This window comes from Kwoniella pini, chromosome 1, assembly GCF_000512605.2.
Source record: "Kwoniella pini CBS 10737 chromosome 1, complete sequence".
NCBI lineage: Eukaryota > Fungi > Basidiomycota > Tremellomycetes > Tremellales > Cryptococcaceae > Kwoniella > Kwoniella pini.
In genome coordinates this window covers 3,188,978-3,206,012 of record NC_091716.1, presented here as the reverse complement: position 1 = coordinate 3,206,012, position 17,035 = coordinate 3,188,978, and the positions used below count along the sequence as shown (strand labels likewise).

The 17,035-nt window shown below is 37.6% G+C and overlaps 7 protein-coding genes across 7 annotated transcripts; 5 read left to right on the top strand and 2 right to left on the bottom strand.

Moving 5' to 3' along the window:
• Positions 1–1,163: 1,163 nt before the first annotated feature.
• On the top strand, positions 1,164–3,323 carry I206_101223 (uncharacterized protein; the record flags this gene model as incomplete). Its single annotated transcript, XM_019151885.1, has 8 exons — positions 1,164–1,297; positions 1,517–1,679; positions 1,750–1,940; positions 1,992–2,043; positions 2,098–2,675; positions 2,807–2,916; positions 2,984–3,108; positions 3,171–3,323. The coding sequence occupies 8 exons, from the start codon at positions 1,164–1,166 to the stop codon at positions 3,321–3,323; spliced, it is 1,506 nt and encodes a 501-aa protein (XP_019014023.1).
• Positions 3,324–4,036: 713 nt separating this feature from the next.
• Positions 4,037–5,493, top strand: I206_101222 (uncharacterized protein; the record flags this gene model as incomplete). Its single annotated transcript, XM_019151886.1, has 2 exons — positions 4,037–4,077; positions 4,191–5,493. The coding sequence occupies 2 exons, from the start codon at positions 4,037–4,039 to the stop codon at positions 5,491–5,493; spliced, it is 1,344 nt and encodes a 447-aa protein (XP_019014024.1).
• Positions 5,494–5,711: 218 nt separating this feature from the next.
• On the bottom strand, positions 5,712–7,369 carry I206_101221 (uncharacterized protein; the record flags this gene model as incomplete). The annotated part of the gene is made up of 6 exons (XM_070202345.1): positions 5,712–5,868; positions 5,948–6,083; positions 6,185–6,464; positions 6,549–6,666; positions 6,739–6,896; positions 6,986–7,369. 6 exons carry the CDS (start codon positions 7,367–7,369, stop codon positions 5,712–5,714), a joined length of 1,233 nt encoding a protein of 410 aa, XP_070058446.1.
• An 862-nt stretch (positions 7,370–8,231) lies between these two features.
• Positions 8,232–9,122, top strand: I206_101220 (uncharacterized protein; the record flags this gene model as incomplete). Its single annotated transcript, XM_019151888.1, has 1 exon — positions 8,232–9,122. One exon carries the CDS (start codon positions 8,232–8,234, stop codon positions 9,120–9,122), a length of 891 nt encoding a protein of 296 aa, XP_019014026.1.
• Positions 9,123–9,434: 312 nt separating this feature from the next.
• Positions 9,435–10,075, bottom strand: I206_101219 (uncharacterized protein; the record flags this gene model as incomplete). Its single annotated transcript, XM_019151889.1, has 2 exons — positions 9,435–9,728; positions 9,842–10,075. 2 exons carry the CDS (start codon positions 10,073–10,075, stop codon positions 9,435–9,437), a joined length of 528 nt encoding a protein of 175 aa, XP_019014027.1.
• A 523-nt stretch (positions 10,076–10,598) lies between these two features.
• I206_101218 (uncharacterized protein) lies at positions 10,599–12,598 on the top strand (the record flags this gene model as incomplete). Its single annotated transcript, XM_019151890.1, has 8 exons — positions 10,599–11,110; positions 11,167–11,254; positions 11,328–11,429; positions 11,484–11,524; positions 11,596–11,744; positions 11,834–12,111; positions 12,184–12,264; positions 12,329–12,598. 8 exons carry the CDS (start codon positions 10,599–10,601, stop codon positions 12,596–12,598), a joined length of 1,521 nt encoding a protein of 506 aa, XP_019014028.1.
• A 640-nt stretch (positions 12,599–13,238) lies between these two features.
• On the top strand, positions 13,239–16,180 carry I206_101217 (uncharacterized protein; the record flags this gene model as incomplete). Its single annotated transcript, XM_019151891.1, has 9 exons — positions 13,239–13,434; positions 13,557–13,657; positions 13,728–13,820; positions 13,910–14,023; positions 14,091–14,185; positions 14,260–14,493; positions 14,557–14,747; positions 14,812–14,942; positions 14,996–16,180. 9 exons carry the CDS (start codon positions 13,239–13,241, stop codon positions 16,178–16,180), a joined length of 2,340 nt encoding a protein of 779 aa, XP_019014029.1.
• Positions 16,181–17,035: the final 855 nt, after the last annotated feature.

Sequence of the window (17,035 nt, the reverse complement as noted above, 5' to 3'; positions counted from 1 at the left end):
AATTGTGAATGTTTGAATTACTGTTAGCCGGTGATAAATCCGACCACAAAATCATTTTCAATGAATCGCTTCATCGGTTATTCACCATTAGCATACAACCGGATACAGTATAATGTAAATCATGACGTGTCATAAATGATTCGTAGTATAATGATTAACAAAGTATCCGGTCAGGGGGTGTGATCGAATTAAATGGTAAAGATTCAAGCTGTTATTATATGCAGTGGGGCATGCATCTAGGCGTCAAAGCGGTAACGGCATAAACTTACAAAACAATATTAAATATTACTCGTACTAGTCTCATATGGAAAGAGATGACGCACCACCGAAATCGTTTTTGAGCTGAGCTGTGTTTTGTATGGTATGGTACTAACCTAATAAATCAAATTCCGCAATTGTCTTTTCTTAAAACGATTAAAGAAATCATCGTCATCATCCATCCATCATTCATCATAATCTTGTCACCATTCATGTATAAGATCTAATTCTGTTCAGAACAACTTCAATCTTCACTCCTTCCCATATTCAATCAATACATACATTTATTTATTCCATCTACATCTCCAAACTCTTATTCCTAACCTACAATTGCAGTTAAATCTCATTACACCGGAATCAAATTGATCAACAACTAACTGCTTTACGAACAATCGACCGACTACCGTGAGCCCGAGGTTACGCGTACCACACGACTCTCTCTCACTTTTACTTTCTGCTTAGCTCAGCAATAGACTATTTCCATCAACTTGCCAAGCTCTACAGTAAAGGATCTACTCAATATAGTACACTCTACCTCCACATAGGAATCTAGGCCAGATCTGCTAGAAACCCTTAAAGAAATAGGTTATACACCACCACACCATAGACATCATGTTATCAAATAATCATGAAAATAACTCACAAAGCTCCTTGTCCAAAGCACATCCTGATCACCCAACTTTAGCTGACCTCGTATCCTCAAATAAAGATGATTGTACGTTTCATTTCTATCCTTATTTCTCTTTATCGCATTTTGCAATTCAAAATAAAGTTATCAGATTGTTGTATTTGTACTTTCATCGTTGCCTCTCCTCCACATTGGCATTGACATCGTCATCCTTTGGATCCATTACAGACCTCCATCACATTCTGCATCCCTATAATTGTTTATCAGCCATCATCATATGTCAAATTCCAAATCTACCATTCACATCATCGATAAAGATCAGAATACCAAAAAGCCAAAGTGGAATAGGAGAGTTTCTGACTTCATGATTAAATCAATAGCCAACTCCGCTACCATGGGACAAGGTGGAATGTAAGTACCTGTTCCTTTTCATCAAGACCCGAATATATTGCTTATTGATGTGTATGACTTGACATGCCCTTTGACCTTATCAAATTCGTTGTTTGTCCATATCTTCGTTCCTACTGAATGCACCGTCACTGTTCAATCCTTACTTTCATCCCATCGCCTCTTCACATTAACATCCAATCCACTTTACTTCTATCTATCTTGCAACATTCCACCTCACAGTGCTGTGACCTCACCACAACAGACTACCACTCCCATATCTATGTCAGATTCCGAATCTCCCGCCAACTCACCTGAGGTGCCCATTCGTCCCGGTGGTTTGAGTGATGGTCCAAACGCACGGAGCAAAACTATCACAGTCGCAGATAGTGAGAATACTTTCGGAGTAAGTGACCCTTTCCTACAGGAGATTGCACTGCTCTCGCCAGCGACATGCTCATATATGATCATTGTAGGTACTCAATCGACATCCCGCTCCAACCGATACACCGGAGAAGAGCAGCGATCAATCATCCAGCAAGGTTACTTTCCGAGTCGGTGTCAGCGAAGACAAGAACAAACGATGTAGGCGAACGATGGAAGATGCTCATAGTTTCGTCTATGATTTCGCTGCAGTGAAGGGCCAAGGATATTTTGCTGTCTTCGAGTACGTTGCTAAGGATTTCTTAATTGCTGTTCAACTGATCTTCTTTCATAGTGGACATGCGGGTAAACATGCTGCCGAGTGGTGTGGTCAAAACTTTCATGAAGTGGGTCACCTGATTGTATGCTTGGGATTGTGAGGCTAATGACGCGCATTGCAGTATCTTCTCGACGCCATCCTTACGCAACCGGATCAGCCCATCCCAGATCTTATGAATAAAACATTCCACGTTGTTGACTCACGTCTCTCTCGTCTCGCTCAAGCTGGAAAGACTTCTTCAGGTTGTACAGCAGTAACAGCGTTCCTTAGGATAGAAAAGGGAGATGAGAAGAAAGGGTTCCTCAATTCGGGTTTACAGCCTAGAGGATTGATGCAAGGCAAAGGTGAAGAAGAACTTGAAGCTCAAACCGCTATGCAACCTGGATCGAGAAGGTCTTCGATGGGAGGAGGAACTTCTGGACAAGTTGGAGGAGCTGGTGCTTTTGGTAATGGATCAAGCTCTTCAGGTGGTTTGGCCAGGAGAATGTCTTCCAAACGAATCAAAGATTTCGTTAAATCTCTTACTGGTTCTTCTGCAACGAACAACAAGGACGATGATAATGCTTTAGCGGAAGATGATGAAGATGGAATCAAGGCTGAAGACGGTACAAAAGTTGAAGCTATAGATCCGGGAGAGAACCCAAACATTCGAAGAGTGCTCTACACGGCTAATGTCGGTGATGCGCGAGCTGTCATTTGGTACGTCGCATTTCTCTCACACCTATCGTTATCCAGTTGCCCATCCTTTATCTCTTGCCGCCCATTGGTCTGCGAAAACGAGTAGTCCTTTCCTGACCGATCGGCGAGCTGACATTTACTTCGCTTTCCAGCCGAGGAGGTAAAGCTGTCCGATTGACGTATGACCACAAGGGATCTGATGCGCAAGAAGCAAAGCGAATCACAGATGCGGGTGGCTTTGTGATGAACAACCGGGTCAATGGTAAGTCGTAGGCGTTTCAGCTAGCCTTTACAGGTTGACTAAAGGCAGCTGACGAGACGTGTAATAGGTGTCCTTGCTGTGACCAGATCTCTTGGTGATTCGTCAATGAAGGAGTTTGTGGTCGGCTCGCCATATACAACAGAGACAGCCTTGGATGAGCAAGATGAATTCTTGATTGTGGCTTGTGATGGGGTAAGCCAGCTATTTTATACCGCGACAATACTAAGGCTAATATCTCACTTGCCCTGTGATAGCTCTGGGATGTATGTGAAGATCAAGAAGCTGTAGACCTTATTCGACAAATAACCGATCCTCAAGATGCTTCGAAATACTTGCTCGATCACGCCATGTCAAATTACTCAACAGATAATTTGAGTGTCATGGTTATTAGATTCACTCATGCTTAGTAATTGATTTCAAATTTGTATAAATGTCCGGGTTTTCATTATACGCAACCAGAGCGACTTCTTTCTCCTTTCATCACGGTCGACAACCAGTAATATATCATTAAGAAGGTGATTAATCTATCAATGCATGACAGATAGTATGATTTCCACAAGCGATTGCGAGAATTAGGTGGGGTGACAGCTATCAAGGGAGAGGGAGAGTGAGTAATGATAAGTGGAATGAAGAAATATGATAATGTAATGATTAAATAATATGCAAAAAATTGTAAAACTTTATTTGTAACGTACTCAAATCAAATTATCTATTTACCTGATTAGTCATTTCTAATCCATTAAAAGCTTGTAAGATAATAGCAAAAAGGTTTTTAAACTTTTCCTTTGATAATTCAATTACCCCTTATTGTATTTTAATCGACTTGATAAATAAAGGAATGATAAGAATTCTTCCTTTCATATATAGGAAAGATTCTATTATCAATTACAAACGATGTTTTGTTTTGAGATTATCAATATATCTAAGGAAGAATGATAATTGTATTTTGTTTTGGTATTTGATTATGTCATGTCAGTAGATATATATATATATTGATTGATTGATTCATCAACACATCTAGAATTAAACTACTTATTCTTACAAGGATTATTCAATTTCTCCCCAAAAATAAGAAGATTGTATCAATTTCGACATTTTTTACCTTGAATTACTCACAAAAATGTTGACTTCACCAAAAGGAATTTCGCATTTGCATGATAAGTGAGTACAGATATCCTCAATGATCATTGTTTACAAGGACTGCCTTTTTGAAAAACAAATTTGATTATTTTTATAACAAAAAGAAAACTGATGAAATATGTTTTGTTGAATAGTAATGAGAATGATAAACAACCTAACTCAATTAAACCAGAATCAAAATCAAAATCATATTCTCGTTCTGAATTAATTTCATTAGCTATCAATGATTTTTCAGAATCTCAATCAGAAAGAAAATTAACAAAAAGATTAAATTCTTTTACTCCTATCTTACGTTTTCCCTCTCATTCCAATTCAAATAAATGGATTGATGAATTGGAAGGAAAATCAGAATTTGATTTAAATTTATTTGATAATTTACCAATTTCAAAAGATTTACCTATTCCAGAATTAACAAAAAATGAAAAACATCCTTGTGATAAATCAAATATATCAACAAGTATTGAAGGGGAAGATGAAAATTTATTTAATTATAAATCTATTTTAAAAGAAGAAAATGACTTTCCAATTTTAATTAATTTTCAAAATCCATTTAAATTTAATCAAATTGAAAATAAAATTCCTTTAAATTCATATGAACAACAACAAAAACAAATTCAACATTTTGAAAAAGATAATCTTATTAATTCTTCAAATTCAAATTCAATAAATAATTTAGGTATTAGAATAGGTTCAAGAGAAAATTTATCTAATAATTTAATTGAAATTGAAAAAAAATTATCAAGATCAAATAGTAATTCTACTTGTTCAATTTCTTCACAAACATCATCATCAAAATTATCATCATCATTTTCAAAAGATAGAAATGAATTGAATCCATTTGCTCCTCCTTTTCCAATTCAAAATAATCTTTCTAATTCTAATTCAAAAAATAATAATAATAACATTTTACAACCTAAACCTATTCAATTTAATGATAAATCTATAACAATAAATAAATTAAGATCAAACTCACCTAATAATAATAATAACAATAATAATTCTCCTCCTTCTCAAAATGAAATTTCATTACCTTTACCTAAATTACCTTCAAGTTTACCTTTAAAACCAAGTCCATTACCACCAATTTTTATTAAAAAAGAATCAGCTGCATTACCACAACCAATGTCTTTACCTGATATTGAACCTTTAGGTTCAAATCAATGGATAAATGAAAATTCTTTAAGTGGAAATGAAAAAAGAAGAAGAAGAAAATCAATTAATAATAGTTATAATAATTCTATTAATAATTTTTCAAATAAATTTAATTTTGAAAATAATAGTGAACCTAATTCAAGAAGAAATTCTTTTAATTATAATTATAATTCTAATTATAATTTAGAAAAAGAAGAATTAACAATTAGATCTAGATCTAATTCACCAAATACTTTGGTAAATCGAAGATCAAGAAATGACAGTCAAACTAAACAGAGATGGTAATTAGTACTTAACGTAGTGTTTGTAGATTCAGCTTTCATCAGTCATCTAGAAGTAGAATCACCTTTCATAAATTATCGATCAGTGGCATAAGTGTAAGCACAATTGTTTTATCAGTAATAATTGCATGTATGGTACATGATAAGCGGTAACGAATAGAAATAACCTTTGTATTCTTTGTATTCTCAATTACATGTAAAGTTGATGCATCTAACAACTAATTACCACATACCAGGACTACCAGTCCTTCTAGGTGTAACAGTTCCACTAACACTTTGAGGTTTTTTAACAGATGATTTTCTAAATACACCTCCGGATGAAATTTGTGCTGATTTGACTTTGGCAGCATTTGAAATAAGTTCAGATATCATTCCGTTACTAAGTGAGAAGAAAAGGGTTAATGCAAGTGAACAGGAAATAAAGTAAATTTTCATTAATACTGTGGGAACAAGCTTACTATGTTGTTGAATCTTGTGTTTGGGCATCTTTTAATTGTAATTCCCATGCTAATCTTGATGAAGCCATTGCAGAAGTTTGCGCTAATTCAGCTTGTAGTTTTTGTAATGAAGCTAAAGGCAAAAGCGATAAACGATCTAACGTGATTGATAATCGTGAAAATTAGCATAGTTTCATTTTTTTGATGAAACAGAACAGGAGATCTATTCCAGGACCGATAAAAAAAAAGAGAACTAACCTTCTTCTAATCCGCAATACTCTTCAGCTTTTTCAACTTGGAATTCTGGTTTCTCGCCTAATCCATATTTACCTATTCCTCTTTTTTGCGTACCGTTTGAATAGATACTTGCACTATTCGGTACTGTATTTGCATTAGGTGATATTTCTCTAGATTTACCTTTATATGACGATGAACTATTTCTTCCATTCACGTCTAATGATTCTGCTCTACGAGGAACAGGATTAATATTTGTCGTTATCCGTAGAGGAGGTAATGCTGATAATCTGTGAGAATCGACCTGTAATCATGTTATCAATTAGTGGAACATACGATTGAGGGCGTAAAAGACTAATAGATAACGGATCAATATCGATGAACTTACTTCGTCCAGGTTGACAGGTACACCCATAGATATCAAATGTTCTCGCCTTACTCTTGACCTAGTCCAATCGAGTTGCTTGAGCATTGGTGTGGAAGTCAATTGAGCGTATATATCTCGACTGATAGACTTGTGCATCAGCTTTCCAGTCTACTTTGAGCAACCTGATTAAGATGACAGTCGATTGACCAACCTAGCTTCATCCACTAAGACCTGCGACAAACCATTACCTATACGAGGCTGATCGTCCGTCAAGTATTCGCTATCCGGCTGAAATATTGGTGATAATAATGTCGATAGCTGATCCAATAGTTCTCCTTTAGGTGGGAATGGTCGTAAATTCAGAGCGTGCTAAACCGATAAAATTAGCTTATTTGCGCAATACATTGTTTTACAGTTGATTGATCAGGCAACGTAACCAGATAGTCGGCATTACTTACCCAACGCTCAGCTTGACCTATAGATTCTTCGACAAAACTTGTTCCTGATATTCCCGGTTGAGATCCTTCAAAATCCCCTTCTTCAAAATCACCAAAATCACCAAATCCATCATCATCCTCTTGTTCATTCTCATTTAAGTTCATTTTCCCATTACTAGGTCCAGCAATTGGAGCTATATTATTATCGAAATCATCAAAGTCATCAAATCCATCAGCTTCTTCTTCTTCTTCAGATTTGGGAGGAGGAGGCAGTATGGATTCTGTTGTAGGTGAAGTGGTTTTAGATGATGAGGCTTTTGGAGATGATGATGATTTAGTTGGACTGGTAGGTTGAGAAGATAGTTTTGGAGTTGTAGGAACATCTGCCCATGGGTCTGAGTCCATTATTTCTGGATATCTTCACGATTGTGTGAGGGATATGAGTATGATTATTTAGAGATATGCAGTATGTATAGATATGAAGTGTATCTGGCTGAAATGTAAATTGACATCATGACCCTTAGTGGAGGGAGGAATGGTTAATCTGAAACGCGTTCTGGTTAATCTCACTACTAGATAGGATCATAAGCGGTGGCACTAATAGGTTACCGGTATTATTGTGGCGCTGATCGACCGCCTTCAAAAACCTGTCATGTGTAGACGATTCATTCAGTCGATGGGATCCCTTGCGACAATTCCAATCAGCCAGTGCAACCATAAGAAGGGGAGATGAACTGCAGAATGGCGTGAAGTTTATGTGCTTCTCACGTTGAGATCTCAATAGCGAGCAACAACAACAAAATGCTTTTGGCTTCACACGGAAGGTTGTAGGCATATTGACACTGGCTGTCCGGGGCGGATTACTTGGTCCAACACTTTTCATATATGAGTCGTTCAATGCGACCCTGCGTTTTCACTGGTATCGCGAAGTGCAAGTCCATAATTGATCTCAGAAATCACAACCTTGGGAAAGTTGAGTCATCTATGACAATCCATTGACGGGACCTAATGACGTAACCAGATCAAATAACAAAATACGATCGACGCGTTTGATCTTGCAAATGAATTGAACATTACTCAACCATATATATATATATACACGCGTAGCAGCATTTCTTCTCCCTTTTCCTTTACTTCTTATTCCTTATCCATTTACAGCACAAAAAATCTAGTTGATCTGAACCCTCAAACAAAGGTGAGTCTTGTACTTTCCTATGTGAAGACGTATATCCAAAGTTGACTTGACCTTTTGTCTACGCAAAAGAAAATGGCCGATCCTAATTCCCTACCACCATTACCTGCTAATCACTTAGATCACCCTGAACAATGGGCAACAGGATTAGAACCAGCTACAGAAAAACAGAAAGGATTTATAGCTGTATTGGAAAAACAACATCCTGAATTGATTGAAGAAGAAGGAGGAATTGATAAAAAAGAATTAGGAAAAAGTGAAGCAAGTGAAATTATTGACTCACTTAAAAAAGGTGAAAAACCTAATCAAGATAAGTCAAATGCGAAAGAACAAGATTCTGAAAAACAAGATACTGTTAAGATCGGTGAAAAGCGAAAAGCTTCATCAGACGAAACCAATAAAACACCCGAAATAAAGAATGATGAGAAGAAGGAAAAAGAAAATTTACCCACCAAAAACAGTCAAAATGATAAATCATCTTCTTCAAATAATGAAGTGGTTGAGATTGATGAAGATGGAAAAGATCTTAAAGATTCGAAACAAACTACGTTAGATGGTGCTTTTGATAAAAATGGTTCTGCCCCTAAAAACGAAGATAAGGAAGAAGAAAGAATTAGTAAGAAAGCTAAAGTTGACGATTCTTCTTCAACTGGTACAGACATTGCCGTCGAGACTCCCACTTCGAATACCGATGATAAAGAAACCGATACTATTCCTACTGATAAAGTGGACACCACAACATATAATGAAACTATTCCAAATACCCCTGGTGAGACTGTACCTGGATCCGATGCTCATCTTGATCATCCTGAAAATTGGACTACAGGTTCCGAGCCAGCTACAGATAAGCAAAAGGGATTCATCAAGGTTTTGGAAAAGCAAAAAGGTGTTGTTGAGGGTGAAGATGTAGAGCATTTGGGTAAGAGTGAAGCTAGTGAGAAAATTGAGGAATTGAAAGGGATGTAAGCTAAGCGACAAATAGCTTATAGTAAAGCTGAGGAAAAGTAAAAAGTCATAACAAACTGAATTCAGTAGTCTGTAAAACATCATAATCATTTTTCTGTAGCTTATACGATATCGCAGTATGTGTATCATCATCATCATCATCATGCAATCTAATAAAATGTTGATTTCAACCTAATTGCTTCTTTCCGCTCAGGATGTCCATTATACAATATCTAACTCATAATCATTTCATCATGTTTATTTTGCTTGGCTGTTCATGCTCGTCTCCTGCCGGTAGCTAGACTTCCTTGGACTCTGTTTATGAAATATTGTCTAATCTGATTTAACATCTTCATATCTCAGCCTCTTAACATCTAACCAAGCACCTTTACCACCTTCAAAACTCCATCCAATTGGACCTAAATCACATTCTGCACAAATTAACCATTTTATTTTTGATTTTTCATTTACATCTTTAGGTATAAAATTAGGTAATGAATCATTAATTATTGATGTATCTGGACGTGAAAATCCAATATTTTCAAAAGAAAATGGACCTGAAGGTATTGACCAATATAAATGTGGTGAAGAAGATTTAATAAAAGGTGAAGATGAATCATCAGGTAACTATAAATTTTTTAATATAACTTTAAATCATAAGTGATTTTTCACGAATATTTATATATATATATATAATTATGGAAAGAAAGGAAGGGGAAAAAAATAAAATAAGAACTTACGATAGATCCTTCAATTTCAATTAATTTAGCAACACCTTTTAATAAAATTAAACTAGAACATTTTTCTCTTGAACAATATATTTTTCTATTATTTAATGAATTTGAAGAAGAAACTATTTCATCTTTTGGATTTTCAAATGATGTATATTCTTTAGTAGATGGTTTAAATCTTGAAGAAGAAGAAGATTGTGCTGATAATGCAGCGAATATTTCAGCTTGAGTAGGTTGTGTCATTTTCAAATGATTTTCATCTACTTATTTCATGTATCTAACAATATGCACTTGATCATTTAAATTAAAATATTAATTTAAGAAGGTCTTCTTCTTGTACGATACAATATATACAACTAACTGTTAACTTATCAATTCGGGAGTTTAAAAGACCACGTGGTTTCCGATATTTTCAGTATTTGCCACCCGATTCTAATCAATCATTCATTCTGAGCCCCGAACAAGTAATTCAAACGATGTAATTGAGTACTTCTAAGAAGCATAGTAATGTGTATTTATTCTCTCAATTGATATTGACTGTCACGCTCGTTTTTGTCTTCTTCATTGACTTGTCTCGCTCTCTATCCAGCACGTTTAATCATACCAACATATTCTTGAACATCGTGGGCTGCAGGAATTAGCTCCATGATCCACTGGTCAGCTATTTCCCCTTTCAAGCAAGACCTCCTCTGAATAGCTATAATAAATAGACTCTTGAGCAGTAAATCTACAACCCACATTGAGTTTCGACAGAGATTGAATCACCATGTCTGGTCCATTAGGTAATTTACCTGGAATGACATATGACTCAATCCGAAATAGGTATTTTCCAACACCTAAAGGACCAATAGTGATACCTACAGAAGAAGATACAAGACCATTACCTACACCTGGACCATCAGGATATTCGTCTCCTTCTCAATCTTCTAATTTCATCGGACGAAGACCCTCGATACCATCTAGTAGATCTCATCATGCAACGTCAGAAATTAGAAATCAATATGGATATGATCAACAATTAAGATCGTACACTTCTCAGCAATCCAATGAGAATAATTTACGCCAACTGGATCAAATGAAAAATATTGAACAATTAACTTTACCTCAACCGGAATGTTTCAGTATCAATATGAAGAGAAATAGAAGTGGATCTACATCAGATCCAGTATGTTATAAGCAAGATCAAAGGAATAAACTATCTAGAGTTGGAAAAATAAGAAAGAAGAGTAAATTTGGAATCAGGTTTGGAGGAAATGGAAATCAGGATAAAAATTTGAGGTCAGTTTATTCATGTATATCAGTCGATGCTATGATTAATTGAAAGGATCATTTAGCAAACAAGATCAAATGTTGAGTAATCTTGAATTAGATGTAGAACATCATTCTTGTGGATGTCATGGTGAAATCATAACTTCCTATAAAGTGAGCTGAGGGTCGCATATCTGATTAGCTTGACTTTGAGGCTGAAGGCTGATTTATAAATTCTGGACGAAAGGCATTTGGTGATGAAGGGTATTACGCGACAACGGATCATGGGAAATTAGTTATGCATCATAAGAATGGTAATACAGCTATCTTCTCAGTGTGCGCTCATAATGTGAGAGTCTTCTGCATTGACATACTCAAATTTTGCTGATTATTAAACGCTTAGCTTGTGGGGTTTCACTATGATGTGCCACGTTTAACGATGATGTGAGTAATCTCCACCGTATAAGCTTCTCTCAATGTACCAGTTTAGTACGTCGAAGTTGATAAATACTCAGAGCTATTGCCGGTGGTCCTGATCCACATTTACATATCTTCAAGAGGGATCCGGAAAATCTTGACAATGTATTCATGAGTCATTCGGAATTGGATCTGCATAGATCTGAAATGTATGGTTTCAGCAGTTTTGATGATGTTTGCACAATAGGTAAGTCCAAATCAAACACTTGATTCGATTCGAAGCGCCAATTTCTTTCAGTTCATATATGATCCAAGCTCAATGCTAGAAATGTACAGGCGGAGCGAAAGCCATCACTACTGTAAATTACACTTCGACTCTCCGCTCAACACCTCGTAGATTACCTTCGGACGCATTGACCGTACATCAAGTATCTCGAGATTTAGTTTTTGTAGGTCAAAGATCAGGAAATGTATCGCTTGAAGATCTTAGAGTGAATACCAGAAGTCAGAACATCGTTGCGTCCACTTTGAGAGGGAAGGCTGTTGTTGGTGTGAAGAGGTTGAATGATTCGGCTGTTCCTTGGGGATGTATCGTCAGCGGGATGAATCATGAGGTGAGGGACATTCGTGCATGTCAAGTGTGCTATACATTGAACTTGCTAATTTTTGCTGTGTTCCAAATTCAGATGTTATTGTTTGACGTTAGATTTGGTGATAAGCCTTTAAGGGTATTTGAGGGTCATTTCAATACTTTCCACTCTAATGTCGTAAGTCGTCAATTATTAAAGACTTATATTTCTCGGTGAGAATGATAGCTGATTCTCAGGAAAGGCAATGGCGACCACTCCCGACGATAAGACGCTTTTTGCCTCTTCATCTGATCGAAGAATTAAAGCTTGGTCAATCATCACTGGAAACCCACTCATACCTGAACCTACTGTTCCAAAGTCCGCAGGGGATCCTCAACACAATATTGAGGAAGATAATCCTTTGTTGAGGGTATTTAAGAATCGTGTTAGTCATTTGGACATTAATGATGAGTTTGGCTTGGATGTAGTTGTAAAAGGAGATTTATTTAGATTTGGTAGAAAATTATTGTAGTCTTGAGTTTTGATCTATATCTTGTAATATCCCAGTGAAAGCCTTTGTACTATACCTTGTATTTGACTGATATACCATCTTGACCCGACTTGGATGGTGTTCATGTATTTGCAATCGTTGACATTCATTTAGAAGGATAATGGAATGGCACTTGCGCGACTGATTTCGATTGATATATATATATCTATGTATTACGTATTTCCCCTTTTCATTAGACCTAGTGCCTGAATGATAACAGACCATCTTGGCGGCTTTACCACGCAATTCATGCGCATTGATCATCCTCATTATATATACACACAGAAATATATATATACTCACTCACTCAATACCGCTATGAATTAATCAATCACTATTCACTCCCACCCCTCATCCTTGTTTCCTTCTCCTCATACTTCACTGAACATCATTCTTCTTCCTTTTCTTCCTCTTTCTTTTCTCAAAACAGGTCACCTGAATCTTCTATCTCCCCTTCAACCGTTGAATGAGTTCTACCGCAACATCTTTTTGGAATTTGCAGGTCCAATCTCATTCAACGAGTATACTCCGCCTTGCCATCAATCAACTTCTTTTCTCTAGATTTTCAAGACATCAAACAATCTTCAATCATTATCAACAAGAATAAAAGGCATCAATCAAGATGCCGCCTGCCCCTACCTCTACCCCAACTTCCAATCCCATCTTCTTGTCCACAAAAACAAGACAATTTCCAAATTCCGTAGCAGTTTTCAATGAACGATTCATCTTTACTTCGTTGAATGAAGGACAAGTCCTTGCTCATGGAAAAATACCTTATGGGCATCCTGAGACTGGAGAAAGTGTATTGCTCTTTTCGCGTGAGTATTTCCCACTTTTCACACATCGTCTTATTTCAAGGCGAAATTCTTAGTCTAATGGGAAGAAAGAAGTGTCGTTGTTTGGCTCTACCGTGCTGACATCATACTGCGGCACATACTAGTGGACGAAGAAATGCATTATACACCCTTTGCATCTGATCATGGACCTTTGAATATAGCTTTTACATTTCAAGCTTGTATAAGGATACACGATAGATTAGAGGTAAGCTTCCGACTTTTCGACGTTTCTCATTGAGGATGCAGCCAGTTGATGACAATGTTCTTGATTGTAGCGCACGGAACGTAGAAAGAAACCATTATGTTTGTATACTACTACCGAACCAACCAAGAAATCATGTATGGCTTTGGTAGTGGCTTTATACTTTGTATGTCCATTCAACCATGACTTCAGTTCATTCCACATGACATCTGTATTTGTGAATGCGACTTCCTGAGCTGACGAGAGGTTTCACAGCTGATTGTAGGCCGACAACCACCTTGGAATGCTTTTCGACCTATTGCACCCTTAGAAATCATGCCTTTCAGAGATGCGGGAAGTGGTCCCATGGACTATGGTCTATCCATACAGGTGAGCTGCTGAAGTCCAGGACTTGCGTGTTGATTGGGCATGAATCAGCTAACATGAACACGTACAGGATATACTGTATGGAGTAGATAAGGCTATACATAATGGATTATTGGATCTGGCTAACTTCGATCAAGATGCTTATCAAAAATATGAGCAGGTTGAGTGAGTGATGAGCTTTGGGCTAAATCAGCCGTGATCGCGTATAACAGATTATAGCTGATACTGCCTCGATCTAGCAATGGGGATCTGAATATATTAGGGCCATTCATACCATTTGCTTCACCTCTCGAAGAGCGATGGTTGAAGGCAATACGATCGTCAACCAGAACCGTTTCAACTCCAAGAGGAACAACGAGAACTACTGTGCAAACTGTAGAGAAAGGTAGGATCACTTCAAACGCTATGAAATGTGTCATGGAAGTTTTCGAGAAGGAGCATGTGGGCTTGGTAGTCAGACTCAATGACGAGCTGTGAGCTGGTTCTTTGTGCGATCAAGCCTATGATGACAAGCTGAATTGCCTGCTCTTGCTCAGCTACGACCGCCGGCACTTCCTTGATCGCGGAATGGAACATATCGAGATGTACTTTGATGATGGATCAAACCCATCTGACGAGATAGTGAGGGAGTTCATCAGATTAGCCGAACATACAATAGAAGTGAAGGGTCAAAAGGTTGCCGTGCATTGCAAAGCTGGACTAGGGCGTACCGGAGTTCTGATCGGAGGTAAGCCAGTTGTAGCAAAGTAAAGCAAAAGTCCGTCCATCGAGCTTACTCCTTGCGATATTAGCATACCTTATCTACAAATATCAATTTTCTGCTCAAGAAGTGATAGGTTACATGCGGTTGGTGAGACCAGGTATGGTGGTTGGACCTCAACAGCATTATATGCTCATCAATCAGATGAAGTGGGCCGGCTGGGTAAGCTGTCCCGCAATTTATGTTTTGGACCACACAGCTGACGATGTTCACAGGCTGCTCGCGATCAGCTACTGCGAGACTTATCCAGGGAAGCCGCGTCGAAAGAATGCGCAAATCCACTTGCCACTCCTCCTCTGGAGATTACCCAATTCCTGTCGTCGCCCAGAGTACTCCAAGATGCTCAATCTGCACAGAATATCGTGTCGCTCGAAATGACTGCGAGGTTGTCAGAACGAGCCGGTACACCGACTGTCGACCTCAGTCAAAAAGGCGGCGATGCATTGGGTCAACCTCGAAAGGCCCATTCTGGACTCAGACTGTCTGAAAGCCAACCCACACTGCGTTCGTCTGTCAACGAGCTGGCAATCGTTTTCGAACCTGCCAGCCCACCGGTTCACATATCTTCAGGCAGCAGCGAGATGCAAGAAGAATCGAACACTCAAAGTACCCCCGAACCAGAGATTCCCTTCATGCCAAGTTCAGGATCGATGCGTGGCACGAAACGATCGGCAGGAGCAAGCAGATCAGCAATACCGAATTTCAAATCGTCCTCACCGAGAGTTACACTTGCTGTTCCAGCTCCGACATTGTCCCGATCATCTTCAAGCGCCTCCGTGAATTCAACTAGCTCCTCGGACCAAGATGCTAGACCACCCAAAAGGAGGTCCCCAACCGAGTCTCCTCTTGCTAAAATTGGCTTGTCGTCCCCTCCACCAAGTAGAGATTCATCGCCCACCATCCCGGCTTTTGAACTGGGTGACCGAGAAGGCGGAATGCAGATCGACCATGACGGTGAACCTCGTCTTGAGCCACCAGCGACACCCATCCTGAAGCAGAGCAAGATCACTGGAAAATTACGAAGGAGAGTGGTTTCCCCTTCACCATCACCGCCAGCCGACACTTCACCTACATCAACATCAGTACTATCGGTAGAGTCAGGAAAAGCGATGAACGCATTGACAGAAATGAATGCATCTCCTAAGATAATCAAAAGAAGCTTTTTACCTGTCAGAAAGAATGTTCCTCAACAATACCTTGATCCGAAAAATATCACTCTGATCCCTCAACAGCCCTCCACGCCTTGTAGAAAAGTGGACGAAGTCAAATCTTCTACTCCTAAGAGATTGACTACGAGTAACAAGAGATGCATGTTAACTCCTCCTAGAATTACGGAAATGTGGGGTCAGTTGGCTAAAATCGGTAGTTCGAGTCCAGCTTCTGAAGCCAAATGTGAGTAGATTGAGCGTAGCGACTGTTTTGACAAGTTACTGATGGGTTGTTGTCTGTGTTTGTTACAGAATTTTCCGACTCCCAATAAACTCATTCTCTTTCTATCAACGACTTTGAACGCTTATGATTGATTTAACGAATTTCATGACGAGCCTAGATGATTCACCAGTTCTATTATATAACTGCATATAAACTTGACGTCACTCATGATCATATGACCTTTTTCTCTTTTCTGTTTCTATTTCATAATTGATTCTCCTGCATGATAGCTCATCTATTTTGTTCTCACCTTAAGTCATTCGTTATATAGCATTTCCTCGGAATGACAATATCATACGTAATTCATGTGTTCATAATTTAAAGCACCGTTGATGAGTGTGAAGATGTATAATGATATTTGTGTATACAGTATTATATGGAACAAGTAAGCGAGATCATAGTATCAGTGAAAGGCGAGTGATTAGTTGAGGTATCTTAGCTCAAAAGAAGAAAGTTCAGCCTATGGATGATATTATCATATCATCTTTTTATTATTTACATGTGTTGATATGGAAATTTTATTGGAAATATCTAAATTTTGTCTTTTGGTATATTATCATTTCTGATTTAAAAGTATATTGTGAATTTTTTGGAAATGATATTTTCATTTCAAAATAAAATTCATTTCAAGATATTTTCGGACTTCGATTTAACTTGGACTTGTGGACACCCCTTTTTATCCATATTCAAATTCAAATTCATATCATTTTAATCTTTTATTATAAAAAAATTTCCCTTTATTATTTATTATTCAAAATTCATTTTCTTAATATTAAATGTTGTTGTTGAAAAAAAAATGACATAAATCAAAATTCATTTGGTGT